The sequence below is a fragment of the Chiroxiphia lanceolata genome, chromosome 14, assembly GCF_009829145.1.
Source record: "Chiroxiphia lanceolata isolate bChiLan1 chromosome 14, bChiLan1.pri, whole genome shotgun sequence".
In the NCBI taxonomy this organism is placed as follows: domain Eukaryota; kingdom Metazoa; phylum Chordata; class Aves; order Passeriformes; family Pipridae; genus Chiroxiphia; species Chiroxiphia lanceolata.
The window spans coordinates 20,692,193-20,711,480 of NC_045650.1; the positions used below are offsets into that span (position 1 = coordinate 20,692,193).

At 42.4% G+C, this 19,288-nt stretch overlaps 2 protein-coding genes across 6 annotated transcripts in view; one reads left to right on the top strand and one right to left on the bottom strand.

The window, feature by feature from the left end:
- ZC3H12B (zinc finger CCCH-type containing 12B) overlaps positions 1 to 1,771 on the bottom strand; it is a 28,967-nt gene extending 27,196 nt beyond the window's left edge. Inside the window, 1 exon segment of the mRNA XM_032702240.1 lies at positions 1,543 to 1,771. The gene's annotated coding sequence lies outside the window, so the exon portion shown is untranslated.
- Positions 1,772 to 2,197: 426 nt separating this feature from the next.
- ZC4H2 (zinc finger C4H2-type containing) lies at positions 2,198 to 18,533 on the top strand. Of its 5 annotated transcripts, none has more exons than XM_032701929.1 (5): positions 2,198 to 2,405; positions 9,275 to 9,446; positions 10,733 to 10,905; positions 11,984 to 12,146; positions 13,259 to 13,987. In XM_032701929.1, the coding sequence occupies exons 2-5, from the start codon at positions 9,291 to 9,293 to the stop codon at positions 13,370 to 13,372; spliced, it is 606 nt and encodes a 201-aa protein (XP_032557820.1). In that variant the 5' UTR covers positions 2,198 to 2,405; positions 9,275 to 9,290; the 3' UTR covers positions 13,373 to 13,987. The 5 variants fall into 5 exon arrangements, with proteins under 5 accessions (XP_032557820.1, XP_032557817.1, XP_032557818.1 ...); XM_032701926.1 differs by lacking the exon at positions 2,198 to 2,405 and adding an exon at positions 5,536 to 5,864 and having other exon boundaries at positions 13,259 to 18,533; XM_032701927.1 differs by lacking the exon at positions 2,198 to 2,405 and adding an exon at positions 5,871 to 6,073.
- Positions 18,534 to 19,288: the final 755 nt, after the last annotated feature.

Genomic DNA, 19,288 nt, shown 5'->3' on the forward strand with positions numbered 1-19,288 from the left:
GCCACAAGACTAATACATGGGAAATATAGATCACACTGAAGAAGAAAAGACATATTCGAAAGGCAGCCAAATGATTCTAAATTTGAAGATGACCTTGACATTCCCACTAACCCATTCTTCCAGCAGGAAGCCAAGATAATTTTGTAAGTGACATTAGCCACACTTGTGAAATATACCTTTCAGTTCTACATAGCATAGTTTGTTTATGACATCCGGCAAGCAAAAGATATATTTCATCAGTAAAGGATACCCCCTATACAAAAAAGACTACTTGACAGGCTCTTCAATTTCAATAAACACACCAAGCACAAGAAATCAGATGGACCTGGAATGCTGCACACTCAGAACTACTGATAGGCATAATGGAAGTTCAAAAAAGACCAGCATTTTTGTATTCTTCTTATTCTTTCTTCCCATTTATGACAACACATGCTAGTCACTCAAACACATTGCAAGATTAAACAAAAAGTAAAACAGTATCACACGTATCTCAATAAACCTGAATTTAGATTCCCACCTATCAGAAGATCGAATACAGCTTTTGATTCAATTTCACTGTTTACTAACTTGTGAAGGAAATATACGCCTCTTGTGAAATATAATTTTGGAATTATTTAATGACAATTGGAACAGCAGATGGCTATGAAAAAATAACATTTTTAAATTAACTGATCAGAAAAAGCATCTCAAACCTCAAGTATATTGCATGAGTGAGCAGTTCCTTATTCACAGTTGCACTATAAAGCAAAATGGAAGGATGTAAGTTGCACGCATCAGGTACCCTCTACAAAAGTAATTTCCTTATTTCACCACCTTTTTTCGCTAATGCAAGTTTCTTGCTACTCTTCTTTTGTTCACAAGACACTGAACACCTTCTTAAAACAGCGTGGTAAGGCAGCCTTCGCAATCCCTCCTCGGCGCTTAAAATTACTTAAAATTGCTAAATGAAACCAGGCCAAATTCCCGGCTGTGTCCCCAGCTGTCCAGGCCGCTTCACCTGCGCTGCCGCAGCAGCCCCCGGGCCTCGAGCCCGCTCCTGCAGGGCTGTGCGAAGGAAGGCGCCGCCGGGTCCCCGCGAAGGCCCCGTGTCCCCTCGTCCAGCCGGCGGCCAATGCGGGGTGGAAGGCAGCCGCAGCGACGGACGGCCAGGCCAGGCACCGCCGCTCCCGGTGCGCGCAGGGCGGCGGTGGTACCGCCGGCGCCGCGGCCCCGCCGGGACAACGGCCCCCGGGCAGCGGCACCTCCGGGACGACGCCCGCCCTGGGGCAGCGGCACCGCCGGGCAGCGGCGCTCCCCGCGCTGCCCGGAGCGCAGGGCCGCCGAGCGGGGCAGGGCCGCCGAGCGGGGCAGGGCCCCACGGCCGCGCCGCGGCTGCCGCCGGGTCTGGAGCGCGCCCGGCAGGCGGCAGGGGGCGCCCCACCGCTCTCCCCCGCCCCCCACACCGCGCGGACCCCGCGGGGGGGTTGGGAGGCTCCACCGCTCCCCCGCTCCGAGCCGCCCTCGCCCGCCCTCAGCGCCCGCCGCCCCCGGCCGGGGCCTCACCCGCTGTTGTCGCTGCAGACAACGTCCGCTGCTCCCTGCGGGATCTGGCGGCGAAGAGCTGAGGGACGGCGGGGCTCGGTGCGGCCGCGGCACGGGCCCCACTCCGGCCGCTCCCGCCGCATGGAGGGGGAAGGGCCGGCCGGAGCGATGGAAGAGGAGGGGGCGTGGAGGAGCAGAGCCAGGGCGGAACGCGATGGAAGGGGGAAGGGGCGGGCGCGGGCGCGGGGCTCAGCGCCGGCGGGAGCGCGGGGGCCGCTGCCGCCGCCTCATCCCCGGCCGCGCCGCACCGGGCCCGCACCGCCGCCCGGCCGCCGTCGCCCGGCAACGCGCGCGCCCTCGCTGCCGCAGGCGCGCGGCTCCGCGTGCAGGCTGCGCGTGCGCCGCCTTCAGGAGCGCGCGAGGCCAGGCTTCCCTCTCCCTCACGGCGCCAGGGGGCGCTGCTGGCACGGACAGAGCCCGGGGCGGGGCCGGGCGGAGGCGGGAACGGGAGAGTGCAGGGCCGGGAGAGGGAACGGGAGGGTGCAGGGCCGGGAGAGGGAACGGGAGAGTGCAGGGCCGGGAGAGGGAACGGGAGAGTGCAGGGCCGGGAGAGGGAACGGGAGGGTGCAGGGCCGGGAGAGGGAACGGGAGGGTGCAGGTATAGGGAAGGGGACGGAGAGAGGGACGGCGACAGCTCGTGCTCCCGCCGGGCACCACCGGCTGATTGCTGGGGGTTGTGTGGTGGGAGCTAGCCGCGAGGGGGATGTGGGCTCGGGTTTCGGAAGAGAATGGGAAAAGGGAGACATCTCCCTTGGCGTTGTCCCCTACGGACATCTAACATCCTGGCTGAAACAAGATGAGGCGGCTTACAGAGAGGATGGCAGGTGTTCTATAAAAACACTGTCTTTTTCCAGTTTTGCAGGTCATGGGAATGGGGATGGAGGATGAAATAAAGGATATGACTAAATGCAGATATATTTAGGCCTAGTTTTGGGATAAGCCAAGGTCAACATATGCAGGTACTTAGCCCTTTAGTTCTGTAGGATCTAAATGAGTGCTTCAGTATTTGCATGAAACACTGACATTTGAAGAGTAGATGCTCTGCAGATCTCAGGGCTAGCATGGAGTTGCCTCCTATCAGTTTCAGTGTTGCTGGTGACTACCTTCAGCTTCCCAAAGCGTCCTGAAACCAGTATCAGCTTTCCTTTAAAATATGAACTGGACCAATACAATTGGGATAGCCCACCTGCAGGAAAAAAATCTGGCAACTGTGAGGAGTACATTTTGAAAGCTCAAAACCCCAATGATATACAGAAAGAATTTATTTCCTTTTAAAAAACTCATGAATTTAAAGCAAATTTCACAACTTGGGATGCACCATTTTGACTCATCCATTCTCTGATGTTTAGGTTTGACAACACTGCTACACATTCTGCTCATGGTGGTGACTTGTACCTAACCCAGCAGTATATTAGCCAAAGTTCAGTTTTGTTGTATGTTTTACTGGGGAATCTTCTCCATTGGTCTTTAACCTCTAATACTTCTTTAAATGCTATTTGTTTCATAAAACATGTAGCACAATTTTTTAAAATTTGGTTAGAATATTAATAGTTCAAGTAGAAGGGACCTACATTGCCATCCAGACTTGTAGAATTGATTGCTGTAGCCAGGGTGACTACCTAGGCGGAAAAAAAAATCATTCTTGCAGTTGGAATTGTTTTGCACTAGATTCGTTGTCACAATGATGAAGTGTGTGGACTGATGTAAGACTGTTAAATGGAAGCAGCTAGTTTTTTTATGTACAAAAATGCAATCCTGTGCTCAATGAAGTAGGGTAGTATTTTAGCATTAATTTCATTCTGCATAATACTGCAACTTGTTTTGAAATTTATCCGCTTGTTACCTGTTGGTTTAGAAAAGATCAAATAGAAACAAGGTTGAATTTTTCAGGATCATGTGAAATATTTTTTTCAATATTTTTTCATTTTTGTGCTTAAGTCTGAAGCTTTCTTTGAAAAATCTAATACCATGAGGCACAAGTTGAATGCTACCAATTTGTATGTGCTTGAACTGCAAGTATCAAACTTTGTGACCACTTTGAAATATGGAGATGTAATATTTTTCTGTCCTTTTTTTAAACATGGATAGAAAAATAATTGTTAATGCTTGTGGGTAGGTTTATTTCCTAACAACTTCCAGCTAAGGTATAACACCATGGAGTGGTTTTCTTTATGCCATTCAAAGCAGAGTAAAGTAACAAATTGAATTTGCATTTTCATTTTCTGTCCTCAACATTTTAGTTTAGCCTGTAAAACCAGAAATTAAAAAATAGGATAAACAGGACAAACAGTGCAAAAGTAGGCTGCCCTCCTGTTTGAGGGCATTTTCCGTCTCTCCCTCTCATGTCCTTACCCTACCAGCTCTCATTCCCTCACTGTCTTAGCATCAAGATTCACTGACTGACTATAGCTAACTTGTCTTCTACCCCCTCAAACTAATTAGTTCATCTATTTAAGTCATGCATTGAAGAAGCCTGCCCCCTCTGAGCACACAGCTCACTTAGGGCTCAATCTGACAGTCTTCAATTTTTAAGGCAGCAAGAGTTTGCAATTGACTCAAATTATATGAGGATCAGGCTTTTTAAGTTCTGATTTCTTTACAAAAACTGTGGCATGATGAAGAGAGTGCTGATGCCTATCACCATTTTCCTTCATCTTCCTTTAACTGAAAAACACAACAACATAGGCCAAAGTCCTTAAATAATGAAGAAAAGAACTCCTTGTTATTTCATACTCTAGTTTGCTGGCTTTCTGGGCACAGGTATTCATACATGAGGGGGACCACTTGCCCTTAGTCTGCAACTGTAGAAGCAATTGGCTCAGGACATTCAGCTCTGTGACTGGAAGCCCTAACTCAAGCACAGCTACCACTTGCCATGTAAATATGTCCATACTGTCTTGTATTCAGCCATCTTTTGTGTTCCCCAAAAATCTTATCATTTTCATTGCTCTCCTTTGCATTCTGTCCATTTTAATTTTTCACTTCCTTTTCAGAGCCTCAGACGAGACACCAGCCAGTTTGACCAGTGCTGAGTAGAAGTTAAATACTTCCAGTGCCTTCCATATAACATTTCTGTAATATATTTCAGAAAAATTACCCTGTTCTCATCAGCCTCATGCTACTGACTGATGAGTGGTCTGTTATATTTGCTAAGACTATGGTACTGCTGCTTATACATTTGTAGCACACAAGTTTATGTTTGCAGAATCCAGTTTCCCTACAGATTGTCGAGACCTTGATCTTAACATTCATTCTAATGTGCTGATGCTTCAGCCCAGCATGACCATGAGAGCTGGGAAACCCCAGATTAAATGCTTGGACATACAGGTCATGATTGTGAATTTACACCCTGGATCTCTTAGGACAGATCCTGGAAGAGACCTTTCAAAGCGTAGAGATACAACTGTTACCTTCATAATTTAAAACTCAGTGCTTAGTACGTTACAGAAGGCAAAGAGGAATAATTACATGGCTAAGGAAAGACTGAAGGTCTATTCAGCAAGCTCTATAAAGTGCTCTGTTATTCTTGGCTAGAATGTCTGTAGAAAGACAAATAGTCACTTTCCTCAATCTAAGAGTTTTATTTGCATTAGGTTTGTTTAGGTTTTTTTCCATTTTGTTTTTATTTGTTTTGGGGTTTTTTTTTTTAATAATTACAAGTACTATGTACAGTTGCAGAAAAAGAAAGAAAAACCTAAAGAACAAAATCTGTACTTTCTGAACTCCAAACAGTTGCATCACTGAGAGTGTCCAATACAAAACAGTATGACAGTAATTATGACTACAGCTTACCTTTGCGTCCAAGTTTTTAATCAAAATCACGAACCCATTCAACAGTCTTTTAGTGCCTATTTTAATGAAAAGCTAAACATTGCACAGATCTCAGAAGGAAGCCTTCTCCTCTTTTTGCACTCCTAACAACCTTTAACATAATGAAGTTTGACAAATCGATTTAAAATGTAGTTGCAGGAAGAAGGGCAGGCAAGCTCTGCTCTGCCTTGTGGGTGTTGTAGTCTCTCTGCAGGCTCTTTGCCTCGGCAGCAATAGGAAGCTGGACTCTAATTCCCATATCTCCCACTATAGTCTCTTGCACAGGCTCAGAGCCCATATGCGAGGAGGGGGTGACCACATTGTGTCTATTGTATGTTTTTTCTTCTTTTATTTTTTTTTTTTAATTTTCCCTTGGCATTTTTTACGTTTCACAAGAGATTTAAATCGGGAGTGAAAAGCATGGCAGATGAGCAAGAAATAATGTGCAAACTCGAGAGCATTAAGGAGATCAGGTATGTTTGCTTTGTGCCTCATCAGTTACATGAAGCAGCTTTTTCCTCGGGGGAGCGGAGGACATGCATCAATCTGAAACTAGCTATTGTGCTACTGAGGGAAAGAAAACTACCGCTGGGTTTACGATGAGAGCTCAAAATACATTTTTCTAAGCAGGGAAGGAGCATCTGCTGCTGGTAATTAACGCTGGAATGCGTAGTGAAGGACGGTAACGGTCGTGCATTTCCAGAGAAATTTCCCTGAGTGATGAGGAGGCGGAGTGATGGGAAGGACGGAGCAGCCCTAACGCAGCTGGGGGGTCGCGGGTGTTGTGGTGATTTGTTTGTTTTTAAGTTCTTTGACTTACTATTTAATATTCCTGAGGCTCTGTCTTGAATCTCTTATTTTGCCCTGACGCCCGGGCAGGAGCCTTGACGGGCTGCGAGAGGTAGGGCATGGCACGGAAAGCGGAGTCTGACATGGAAAGCCGAGGGCGGACGTGCCTTTGGGCAGGGCCGGGCCGGGCAGCACTGCGGCCACCGGCGGAGCCCCCCGAGCGGGGCAGCCGCTCATCCCCCCCGGCGGGCGATGCCAGGGCCAGCTCTGCCCCCCCGGGCATCCGTGCGAGGGATCCGTGCGGGAGACGAGAGGGAGCAGCTGAACCTTGGCGGCTTCTCTCTGCCCTGCCTTGCGCTCCCGCTCGCCCGAGGGCGTGGAGGCGGCCGGGAGATCTCCCTACCTGCTGCTTTTGGCCGCCGCCCCGGGGCGCTGGGGATGGGGACGCAGCGGACCGAGGCTTTTCTGCCGTTCCCTCCTGCCCCTGGGCCGGAGTTGCCTCGCTCTGCGGTTCGTGCAAGGCGATACACCAGGAATTTGTATATAACGTCGTTCGCAGGGGGAGTCACAGGATGCTGTGGAAGAGGGGGCTCCTAAACAGCCAGGCATGGTACCACACGTTCCCGCATCGGGGACATTTTTCATAGCTTTAGGTAGGGCATTGCCACTCTTTGGCTAACGGCACAGATTTTGAGGATTAGGCCTGAGTTGCCTATATTTAGTAGGAATTCATGCATCCAAAACCCAAAACACACTACAGAGGACAGTGATTTTGAAAGTAGCTGGGGGGTGGAAGGCATGCCGACTGTGGGTAACCTTGGGGTGATGAGAAGGACATTACGACTGGAGAGGGGCTATCAGGGAGCGAGGAGAGAGGGGTGGGGATGAAGGCGTTACCACTGGCAGTATGTGCAGGTGGTCACAGAGACTTCTGGCTGGTAACAGCATCTCTAAGAAGCACACTTTACGCATGGAAAAAGTGAATTAAAGTGTAGGCCTCAGCCTTCTTTACGCAATACCACAAAGGTGAACAAAGATCAGGCAAAAATATTTGTCTAGAATCCACAAACTATTTGTGGAAAGACAACAAATACTTTACAGTCTAAGAAGAATGCTTTTCTACTCAACTGTTAGGCAGGCTCTGTTTTAAAATACTGATCTAGGTATGGCCTGCTACAGTTTGTGGTCCAATTATTGTTACACTTCATTTAAATTATTTTTTTCAGAGTACTATCCTGTATTTGGAAATTCACAGTGCACTCAGTTTTCTGATGGTATATTCAAAGGTGATATGTAAACTGCAGTTAACAGATTTTTGTTATTACTTTGTGGCGTAAGGTAGTGTAAAGGTGATGTTACTAGCTTAAGTGTACAAGGAAGTATCAAGAAAGTTGCTTGAATGTATGTTAAATAAAAAAAAAATCAATATCAGAAGGTCAAGCCTACTTGCAATATTGATGTCTATTTTGAGTCACCTTTAACAAAATCTAATCCAATTAACCTATTTATTCATCCCCAAATCTTTTAAAAGGAGCTTGCATTCTGCGAAGAATTTTCTTCAGAATAAACATGAGAATTTCTTATGTTTACCAACTCACCTTTGATAGATTTAGCAGACTTTATTTTGTTCTGCTTTCCATGTATTCTACATACAGAGGAAAAAAAGTCTTTACAATCAAAATCAAAGAAGTCGTCCGTTCCTAGGCACATTGATCTCTGTCTCTTATTAAAGGCAGCTTAGCTGGGTTTTTGAAGGGATTCAGGAATCTGATTTTGAATCTGAGATCTGATTTGGAAGACCTATATCTGTATCTGTATCTGTAGATAAATACATATAATTTGTAGTCAAGGGAATACTGTTTTCAGTAAATGTGATTCATGCCCACAATCCAAACATATATGCACATGCTTATTGTTATGCATTAAATACTTCCACAGAAATAACCCCAGTCATAAAATTAAACAAATACCTAAAGACTCAGTGTTCTGGCTAGGAGGAGCTAAAAGAGAATGAGAATGAATATATCGATGGGAGATGCTAGTTTCACTGTTTAATGCCCTATTGGGACACACCTAGTGACTACTGTCATTAATGCAGTATAAGAACTTAAATAGAAGGGAAAATATGAGGGCAAAATTCATTAGGCAGTCTAGAGATCACACTTATGATTCCTGTTTTAAAAATTACTGCATGTTGCCTGATGCTAACAGGCAGAGTTGTAATTTGTGTGCACTTTTTCTTTCCTAATGTCAAAAGCTAATCATCTGGACTGAAACAAGCCCCTGCAACTCATTTGTTGTAGCAATCTGGCAGAGCATGGCACCAGTGACTAGTAGCAGTGAGGAAACAGATCTATTTCCATTGTCTTTAGGTGAACACATGTAATAAATACAGGAGAGGAAACAGGAAATAAATTGAGGACAAATACTCCCAGTTTCAGTAATCAAAGCTACCGTTACTAAATAAGTGTTTTAAATAAATGAGAACCACGAGATTTGATGAAAAGAGGAGTAGATGTTAGGTTAGTGGAATACTGCCACATGTAAAGTGGAGGGTAGAGAAGATCTCTTTTTACTGGTTTAAGTTCAATATTTACATTCAGACTCGTATATGTCATTGTGTAGTAAATGACACGGCAACTCCAATGACATTAAATAATACGATGTTGTAGCTATTTGTAGCTACATACTTGAATTCTATCTACAGTTCATTTTACATTTCTCAGAATCCTGTGCTAAACCTAGATTTTCTGCATTTCTCTATTTTGGAACTACGGTCAACTGATGCAGTAGAATTCTATTGGTACAAAATCTCTGAATCTACAGTAACTGTTAAAATCTGACAAGGTTCTATTAATTTCATAATTCAGTACAAGAATTCTCATAGCATTGAAAAGCTCAGCAAAAGAGCTGGGGTTAGAATTCAGTACTCTCATTGTACCTCACCTTTCTCAGACATATTTAGTTTCACCCTTGTCTGTTGCTGCTATTGCCTTCTTCCATCTATCTAATCACATATAAAGTGACACCTCACAAAAATATGTTTCAGTGAGTTACTGTTGTCTCTCTATTTTTAATTACCACTGGGATTCAGGAATAAGACTTTGCAGATGGAAAAGATAAAGGCACGACTGAAAGCAGAATTTGAAGCCCTGGAGTCTGAGGAGAGGCACCTGAAGGAATATAAACAGGAAATGGACCTGCTGCTGCAAGAGAAGATGGCCCATGTGGAGGAGCTGCGACTGATCCACGCTGATATTAATGTGGTATGCAACAGTCCAGCTGCAGACAGTCTGACTAAGACACAGTGGCATATGAATCATTCCACAGGCTGTGGAATTGTGCACATCAGTGAACTATCACTGGTTCAATAATCTGGACTTTACAACATCATCCTAGGATCCTACAGAGTGCAAAGTAAATTTACTGCAGGGTAATTGTTTTTTTCCTGTATTGGGCAGGATATTTTGTAATGTTGGCATAGTAAGCACTTGCACCAAGAGGAAAGATAACTAAGCCTATTTTGGCTATGACTTTACCAGTATCCACAATAACATCACTCTAGCAGTCCCACAGAAAACTGTTCTTCCTGTTAGGCTTTTCTCATTGAGCACCCAGAAACAGAGAAACTTTAGCAGCTAGATGGGACTTTTGACTGGAGGTTTTGGGAAGAAAGATTTTGAGAAAATGCATGGTATTTTTTAAGTTCTTAGTAAGAACTGACCTTCATCACTGAGTGGAACCACCAAAAAACAAGAAGCACCAGCCTGAAGGGAATTAATACAAAGAAGAGAAAAACAATTTATAAACAGGGAAGATGAACCAATTAGAGGGGCTAAATAGGGAATATCTTTTTAAATGTGCATTTTTTATGTCATGTTAGGTCACTTGCATGATTGCTTAGTGCTTTCTAGCTCTGAAGATATCTCTGCTTTGCACCAGAGCAAAACAGCTCCCACACTGTAAACAAGTACAAGCTATATACTGGATGTGCAGACTGCATTTCTTTATCTCTTGAAATGTCCATTCCCCTATCCAGCTGCATAACCTCAACCTCTGTTTCATCCTCCCTTCTTCTTCCAGTCAGATTGTCTTTTTCTCTGCTGCTTTTCCCATTTACTGCAGTAAGAGAAACAGGAACCTTTCCTTGTTTGTTTGTTAACTTCTGACATTTGGTGTTCAGATATCTTAGAAACACAAAAAATTAGTTTTGTTCTACCTTAATTTCTTTTTTAATGTCTGCTGAGAGTTTTCCATCAGTCCTCACTTGCTGACTTTATCTGTAGCCTGTCTACCTGCTGCTTCTTTGTTCAGAAGGTCATATAGGTTGAGTGCACCTTTTTTAAATGAAAATGTATCTCATATGTCACTTTCTGTTGCTTCTTCCTTGCCCAATTTTCGTCCTCCCAATACCTTAACTGTTTGCTCTACTATTGCATTGTCTCCAATCTCTTCCAGCTTGTGTTAAAAAAAATCTCTTCTTTCTGATACAGTCTCTTGCTCAATCAGAGAGGGACAGTTCTTTACAAGCATGCCCATCCTCCCGTTTCAGATGGAGAATACTATCAAGCAGTCTGAGAATGATCTTAACAAGCTTTTGGAATCTACTCGTCGCCTGCATGAGGAATACAAGCCCCTAAAGGAGCACGTAGATGCTTTGCGAATGACTCTGGGATTGCAGAGGCTGCCAGACCTATGTGAGGAGGAGGAGAAACTGTCCCTTGAGTAAGTCTCCAAAGTAAACATTATCTGGCTTTATACTTTCTCTCAATTCTACTGGTCATTTTCTCATTTTACTTTTGTTGGTAGGTGGAAAAAAGAACTCAAGAGGTAAGCATGAAAACCAAAAAAGTTAACAAAAAAGGAATGTGCGAAGACATGTATTTGATAACATTCAGTCTGAACTTGTTGCAAGGTAAATTTAGATTATTTCAAGCTGCAAAGTCTACATATGACATGAAAAAATTCAGGGGTGGTTGGCTGTCTAGATTTTTATACTACATGTTGCATTTTCTAGCAACTTTTTTTTTTCCCCTGAAAATTACTTGTTTAGCAAGCAATAGTAGGAGGCAATACAAGAGGAGGATAAAACCCAAGTATTCTTCAGTTAGTTTGTGCTGCTGCTAGTCAGAATTTTACTTTTTGCTGCCTGCTCAGAGCAGTGGCATTTAACCCTAACCCTAAGACTGTCAACAAATAAGTTTATCCAAGCTGTGGAAAAGTATAAACTAGGTGGGGGAGAGTGACAGAATTAGCTACTATTCAAAGAACAATGTCTTTTGTTTAACAGATCAGTTTTAAATGCAAGGGATGTTTTAAGAAGCTTATATTTCTCTTAATGCCCAGCATAATTAAAATAATTTTCACAGGCACACAGTTTTCAAGATTTCCTTTGTATTTCTTTAGAAATGTTGTTTTACGTTCCAAACACCTTGACACTACAAAGAATCTATTTATTTCCTGCCTACAAAAGTTATTCATTTTAACAGAATAAAACAGAAAAACTCTTCGACAGATTTGCATCTGAAGCTGTTGTCTACTTTTGATTGGATTAGATTTATATCCAGTTGTACATCAAGATACCTTAGAAGCTGACAATCTGGAATCTGGCTGAAGTGTACAAATGCAGAGAAAAATACTACCGACTCTATTTATGAACTAGTCTTAAGTGTAGGCAATTTGACTCCAGAGGAACATCATAGGGAAATGTGATCCATTGTATTTTAACGCAAAATATCCTTTACAGACTAATGAAATACCCCAGAAGGCAGTTACATTTTTTCTTTGTTATTCTTCCGTCTAGCTACTTTGAAAAGCAGAAGGCAGAATGGCAGACAGAGCCACAGGAGCCTCCCATCCCAGAGTCTCTGGCTGCAGCTGCAGCAGCTGCCCAACAGCTGCAAGTGGCTAGAAAACAAGATACCAGACAGACAGCAACTTTCAGACAACAGCCACCTCCAATGAAGGTCAGGAGACAAATGTGCTGGGTTTTCTGTTTTGCCATTGGAACACATTATGTTTATGAAGTTGATTGGTATTTGCAAAAAGGAAAAATTATTTGTCCTGATTCTGATTTCCCCTGCAGTGGTTCAAATCAAGAACAACCATTAGACTTAAAGTAGTAGCATCAGACATCCAGGGTTAAGGACAAGAATCTTTTATGACTTAGGAGTCTCCATCAGCAGAGTTGTTAGGCAATTCCCACTCCTCTTGTGTTTCATGTGGGAGAAAGTCATGTAAGAAAGGAAAAAAAAGCTTGGCAAGAGGAAAACAAGTAGCTGTTAGTTAGTGCCATACAGAGTCATATTAGAAGCAATGCACATATTTTATGAGGGAAATTACTGATGGTATATATTATCAGAAAAGATGATTGTTTCTGCACTTGGGATCTTCAAGACTAACACTGAGATTAACTTAAACTAACCACAGGCACTTAAGTGACAGTTTTACTCTGCTCCTTCTGTAGTAAGAAGAGCTAAGTAATTGCATAGAGGTACTCATCCTGCCAAGGTTTCAAAGAGTCACTGACTAAGTAGCAAACTGATGTAGATACATTCCATAGTTGTATACTTACTATCTATAGTTAGGCAATTGAAAAGCTTTTCTGCAAGTAGTACGCTTCAGTCAAATGGAAATTAAAGGGCTTAGTATGGAGCAAAAAGGCAGAGTTCTGTACCTTGCGTTAAATAGGTGGAATTCATCTTATCACTTGCTCCTGCCTGAAATTCTATGACCTCACAATTAACCTTCACTGTAACTTCTCTGAGTCAATGAGCTATTATGCATGTAAACACCTCATTGGAACATTTAACACAAAAGAGAATTTACTGATAGATGTATGAACCACATGTCTGCGGAACTGTAGTTTTAATTCAATTAAATACTCCAGTTTTTCACTTGGCCTGAAATTACTGTACAATCCAGATACCTAGATTGTATAGAATGTAGCAGTGGTTTGCCTTTGAAGGCAAGAAGACTTATTTTTGCCTGTACTGTAACTTAGAATATGGTACTCAATAACTCATGTAACAACACCGCTTAAATGTTTGTAACAAGAGCCTGCAATGTTGCATTTCAGGCATGTTTATCGTGCCACCAACAAATTCATCGGAATGCGCCCATATGTCCACTCTGCAAAGCAAAGAGTCGATCCCGGAATCCCAAAAAGCCCAAGAGGAAACAGGACGAATGAAATGGAGAAGATTGCCAAGCTGTGTGACCTGTTCCAGTAATCTTCCAGTAGAACTGCAAATGTGCCCAGACTTTACTGAAGTGCAGATTCAAGTGTGACCGTCTTATTGTCTTCTATTTAATGCAATATAAGCACAATGTTCCTGTTTTGTCTTAAGTTCCTTCTGGTCCTTAGAGTTTGGTTTTAGGAAAGTAAGTATTACTGGTGCTACAGTTTAACATTTCAGTTGTTCCATCTTTTGGACTCCTAAACAAACTGAAATTCTTTGTGCAAGTCAGGCTATTTCTGTTGGCCAAATGTGATGACCACAAATGCTTTTATGTTCTCTCTTTAAAAACCAGATGTTACTAAAATTTCTTTTTCTGTTTTCTCCTGATAACAGGAGACTATTTGAAGTGCTGAAATAGCACTCTGTTTCACTGAAAAACAAACAAAATTTGTTTTCCAGGCTGGTAAGACTGCATAGGTTTGTGTAGCCAGTAGAACTCTTTTATACCGGAAATGTTTAGGGGAAACAAGATAGGTTATACAGAAAATCAGTGCATTAATGACACACATGAATTTTGATTTACTGGAGTTTGATTGTACCATTCCCTGAAACTTGACTTGAAACTTGGAAAGTTGATGGCTATGTATGAATTTCTAAAAATTATGTGATTTGTTGTGCTTCGGCATCTTAATAGGTTATTATTTTCAGCAGTCAAAAGACCGACTGACTTAAGAACAAGGCTCAAGTGAACTATATTAGAGGTCCTCCTAGGCTCTATGGCCAACCTGCACATTGTGGTTCTCTAGGGAACATGCATGAAATATCCCAGATGTCTGTGTGCACAGACTGCAGCATCAGCCATTCTGCTGTCTTCCTGGCTTCTACAGCCAAAATCTCCCCTGGCAGACTTATCCTCCACAGGAGCATAGGAAAGTTCAGTAACATGCACGAGGAACAGCGTCAACTAAAAATTACGTATTTCACTAGAACCACTGGGCTTTGGTGTCGTCGTCCTCCCTTAACCAAAACTTTCTATTTTTGTGTCTTTTAATAGTCATTTGCAAGTAAGCTTTACTTCAGGCCAGTGTTTTTCCTGCTCTATGTATGCCAAAAGAACCCTGACTAAGGCATCCAGAGTAGACCCCTCCCTGGATCCATGTCTTCACTTTGTTTCACCCAGTGTAACAACAGTTCCTCCAATGGGGAGGATGACAGTGACCCACTTACAGAAACAGAGCTTGAAATTTACTCATTTCCAATCCCAGTTTTGTCACTGCCTTCATTGTCTAAATTAATCTTGAGTATTAAATATTCTTTTCACTAACTTCAGGAAGCAGGAACTGCTTGTTCACATTCTTCTCTCTTTAACTCAAGTTCTTCTCTACTATTATGCTAGAGTGGTTATATTGAAAATTTGGCTTGTTAAACAGGAAGAACAGGGCACTGGCAACTGTAATAAATCCACATAATGCATTTTTGCTGGCCAAATCACATATGCCATCATTAATTTCCCAAGTCTGCCACAAAGTACACGAGTGATTTATTGAATATAGTCCTGTAACTTATGCCAATTTCATGAGGTATTCTCTCATTTTAATGTTTCATAGCCATATGAACATCTGTCAACAGCAGAGACAGAATGTGGACCATGTGCCCCTGAAATTATGTGAAGAGGAGATTCTGCTAGCTGAATTACTGGGATTTGGTCTCTCTGAGATAGCAATAATGGAAGATAGTCTGACTCCATGCTCCAAATGGCAGTTATGTATTATGCATGTCTTGTAGCACAGGTAGTGGATTCTGCTGTTGAGTGTCAGTGGTCACATGCTGTGTGCCCTGTTCAGAGCAGTTCCTAGCAAGTTGAAGGGAAAACGTACACTAAGATAAAAGTACGTGGACTCCCCCAAAGTACATGCATGAGAGCAGCATACTTTGATGGTAGTTGTACATAAATTTAAGAAGTAGTGACAATGGAGCAGGCAACTGGTCTGCAATGAAGTAGTGCGAATAGAAGGATTGATTTGTAGTAATTTCGACTTAGAGTTCTGAAATAGATAGGGTTAGTCATGGTTGCTCTCACTCTGTTAATTTACCAGGTTCTTTCTTTCTTGGGGGATCTCTAAACTGAAGTATGCTTAAGGATGCACCACTTAACTGATTTAGTACAACAGTTTTGTATTTTTACTTTTTTAAACTAGTCTCTTGTGCTCTTGTGTTTAAGAAGGTTAGGGTTTTTTTTTAAAAAAAGAGTACTGTGTTTGCATCAATCATGTACTAGTATTTACAGATTTGTTTGCACATCCTTTACAAAGTTCTGCCATATGAATAGCATGCATTGCTGAAAACAAGCATAACTGAAGATGAGTCAGCAGTGCCCTGGCAGCCAGAAGGGCCAGCTGTGTCCTGGGGTGCATCAGGCCAGCATCACCAGCTGGTCGAGAGAGCTGATTGTCTCACTCTACACTGCACTGGTGAGGCTTTGAGTGCTGTGTGCAGTTTTGGATGCCTCAGTGCAAGAAGAACATCAGACTGTTATAGTGTTCCGGAGGAGGAGGGTGACCAAGATTGCAAAAGGTCTCAAGGACAAGACCTCTGAGGAGCGGCTCAAGTCACTTGGCTGGTTCAGTTTTGAGCAGAGAAGGCTGGGGGGGTGTCTTCATCACAGCCTACAGGTTCCTCAAGGAGGAAGCAGAGGAGGAGGTGCTGATCTCCACCTTCTGATGACCAGCCACAGGACATGAGGAAATAGAGTGAAGCTGCATTAGGGGAAGTTCAGATTGGACATTAGGAAAAGGCTCTTCTTTGGGAGAGTGGTTGGTCCCTGGTACAGTGACCCAGGGAAGTGGTCGAGGCACTAAGCCTGTCAGAGTTCAAGGAGCATGTGGATGACACTCTTAGTCATAGAGTTTAATGCCAGGTAGTCCTGCAAGGAGTGGGGGATTGGACTTGATGATCCTTATGGGTCCCTTCAAATGTGAGATGACCCTAACTATTTCAAGGAGACAGAATATGTATTATGTATTAAGGGATCATGGGGGTGGGAGCAGGGAGGGAGGTAATGTCTTTCATAAGGCAAGAGTATTCTTTTCTCTCACAGAATAATGACATAAGTTTAAGTGAAGAGCTCTTCTTGTGACAGTCCTGGGCTCTTTTCTCCCAGGCAAATTTCTCCAGAGACTAGAGGAATAATTATGAAATATTGATTTCTTCTTTTTTAGACAGAGGAGGAAGCTGTCTGAAGTACAGTTCTCACCACAAGTCTACTGCATTTTTGCTCCATGGATTTTTTTGCTCTTCTTTTGTAGCTAAGGTCTTTGTGGATACTTCTTTGCTTGGCTTAAATTTATTCTAACTTGGGTTCAATTCTCTTAATAGTCACAATGAGACCTTCCACAAAGCTTGCAAGACTTTTATATTTACTAAAATCTGGTTTAACCCTGTCTTTGTCATTCCTTTTTTAAATGGGTATTAAAGTGACAACAAAATAACTGGATCCTCTTGGTACAGATGGTTTTCCAGGATCTCCTCCTGATTCCTCACTTGCCTCAAATGATAGTCCTGTTGTTCTGCAACCAGACACCACAAAACCCCCCCAAACAAAACAACAAAATAAAACCCAAAAAAACCCCAAGGCTTTTCACCCTGCCACCACTTTGAGCTCGTGGTAATAGGATGTGAACACTGTATGTGTCTAAATACTTTGTTATAGAAATTTTCATATCCAAGCTGGGATACATCAGTTTTTTAAACTTTGGTGCCAAGGACCCCACTAACTATAGAGAAAATATTAAGGCAAATTTTAATACTTGCACTTCCTGAATTCCACTTTCACTTTCTAAACAGGACCTGACCTAACCTGACAGTGGCTTCAAGTTACAGAAACTAAATTTGAAAGAATAGACATGGATGTATTATCTAAACAGCATGCTATTAAAAAAAGTAAGACTTCACTAGCACTTTAAGTAAAGTGCTTTATTCATTTATTTTGCAGTTTTCAGATTCCTCCAGCATAGGTTTACATTTTAGAATTTATGTGTTTTAGCAATATCTGGTGTTTTCATTGGCTTCTGTGTTTTAAATACTTTACTCCTGTGCCTTGTGGGAGTACCTGTTTAATTTGTCTGTACAGTCCTTTTTAATAAATGTTTGTTTCATGTCATACTTTCTTCCTGTTATTTGCTTATGCTACCAAGAAGCAGCCATATCCCAAATGGTAAGACTCAGCTGTCTTAATTTTACAGGAAGCAATTAGCCACAATTCTGTTATACCTTTACAGAAACTTTGTGGACATAAATATGCAGAAAGAAAGATCCCTTCTAATGAGCTTTAGAAAACAGAAAGGAAAAGGAGATAGTACAACAGGTTTTAACATAGCCAAACTTCTCAGTTTTGCCTTCTAAAGTTAAATTGAAAGCAGCAATAAATATAATTCCCTCTCCAACTTAAAGCAGAGGATAGCTGTCTTCTCAAGAGTCCTGCTTTGTCATTAGGAGATTATATCTACCAGTGCTTGCTAGAAGTTGCTTCTCTCATCAGACTGGTGAGCACTCCTTAATCCAGCTCTCTCAGGAATGCCCACATAGGCTGTACACTGCTAGCAAAGGAGGTAACCTACTGCATGGGAATGAAAACAGTTTTGAGAAAAAATGTAATCCACTGGCATAGCTGGATTCAGAGAAGAATGTCTATCCCAGACCTCACAGAGCTCAGAACCTGAGATTGGTTAAATAAAGGAAGCATGATTTTTTTTTTCATAGGTAATGTCTTCAAATACAGATAAACCACAAAATCTAACAACTACCCTAATCTTTCCTTGTACCATAGTTATTCCAAGACAAAACAAATAATTTGACTTCTGTTCATTTTGTTTAGCAATCTGAATTGTTCAGATTTTGAAACATCCGTAAATAATTTCTGTTCATCCAGATGCTTTTTTCAGTTCCTTAATCCAGCTGTAACATTACTTAGAACAGTAGTCACAAAGCTAATACACATTCATAGCTTCCTAAGAACTAACTTTGAAATATTCCCTATAACTGACATCAGCTTCAGTCATATTTGCCCAAGCTTAGCACGATCCTGCCATAAAATGAGCTGCAAAACCCTGGATCTTCCGCAATCTAATATTAAAGTGTAGCATTAAAAATCGTCTAATATATTATAATTTAAGGAAAAAAAAAACCAAACAAAACAAAAAAGCCCCAAAGCTTGTCCCACCCTTAAAACCACTACTTAAAAATTTCTATTGTGCTTTTCAGCCTTCACTGACCTTATTCCTAACTTCCCTCTCTTCCCAGAAACAGTAAAAAACCCAAAAGATCAGTGATATCTACTTATTTGTGACCCAGTAAAGATCTTCAGTGTTTTGCAGTACTTGAGTTTTTTACTTATTTTGTCCCATTGCCTAATTCTTTGTTCTTCACTCTCTTTTAATTGGCACTTTCATATATTTGTCACTGAGACAAAACTCTCCTGGCTGTGTAACAATAACTGAATCCAATAAACCTTGAAACTTCACCTGTTTGTTAGCTTTCCTCCCGTGGCTTGGAGTCTCTCTCGTAACTTGTGACCTGTGTCAGTTGGTGGGGTTTCTTTGATTTGCCTCGGTATTTCTCGATCAAATGACAAGGGTGGGTTTTACCACAGGAAAGATTAAGGAGGTTTTAAGAAACGTTGGAGTGTTGTCTAATGTTTCCGTCAGGGCATCCAAGCTGTCTGCTGTCAGCGCAGAAAGGAAGGCAAGCTGCGGGGTTATTATTAGCAAAGGGATGAAATAACGTTTATTGTTGATTTGGCACTTTATCGTTCTTAAAAATGAAGGAAATACTTCTGAAAGGCGACGTCGGTCTTGCAGGACGTTTATTTTTGCCAATCTGCGCTCCGGGAGTCCTTCAGGTCCTTGGGGGTGACTGGGGGGGGGCGCGCG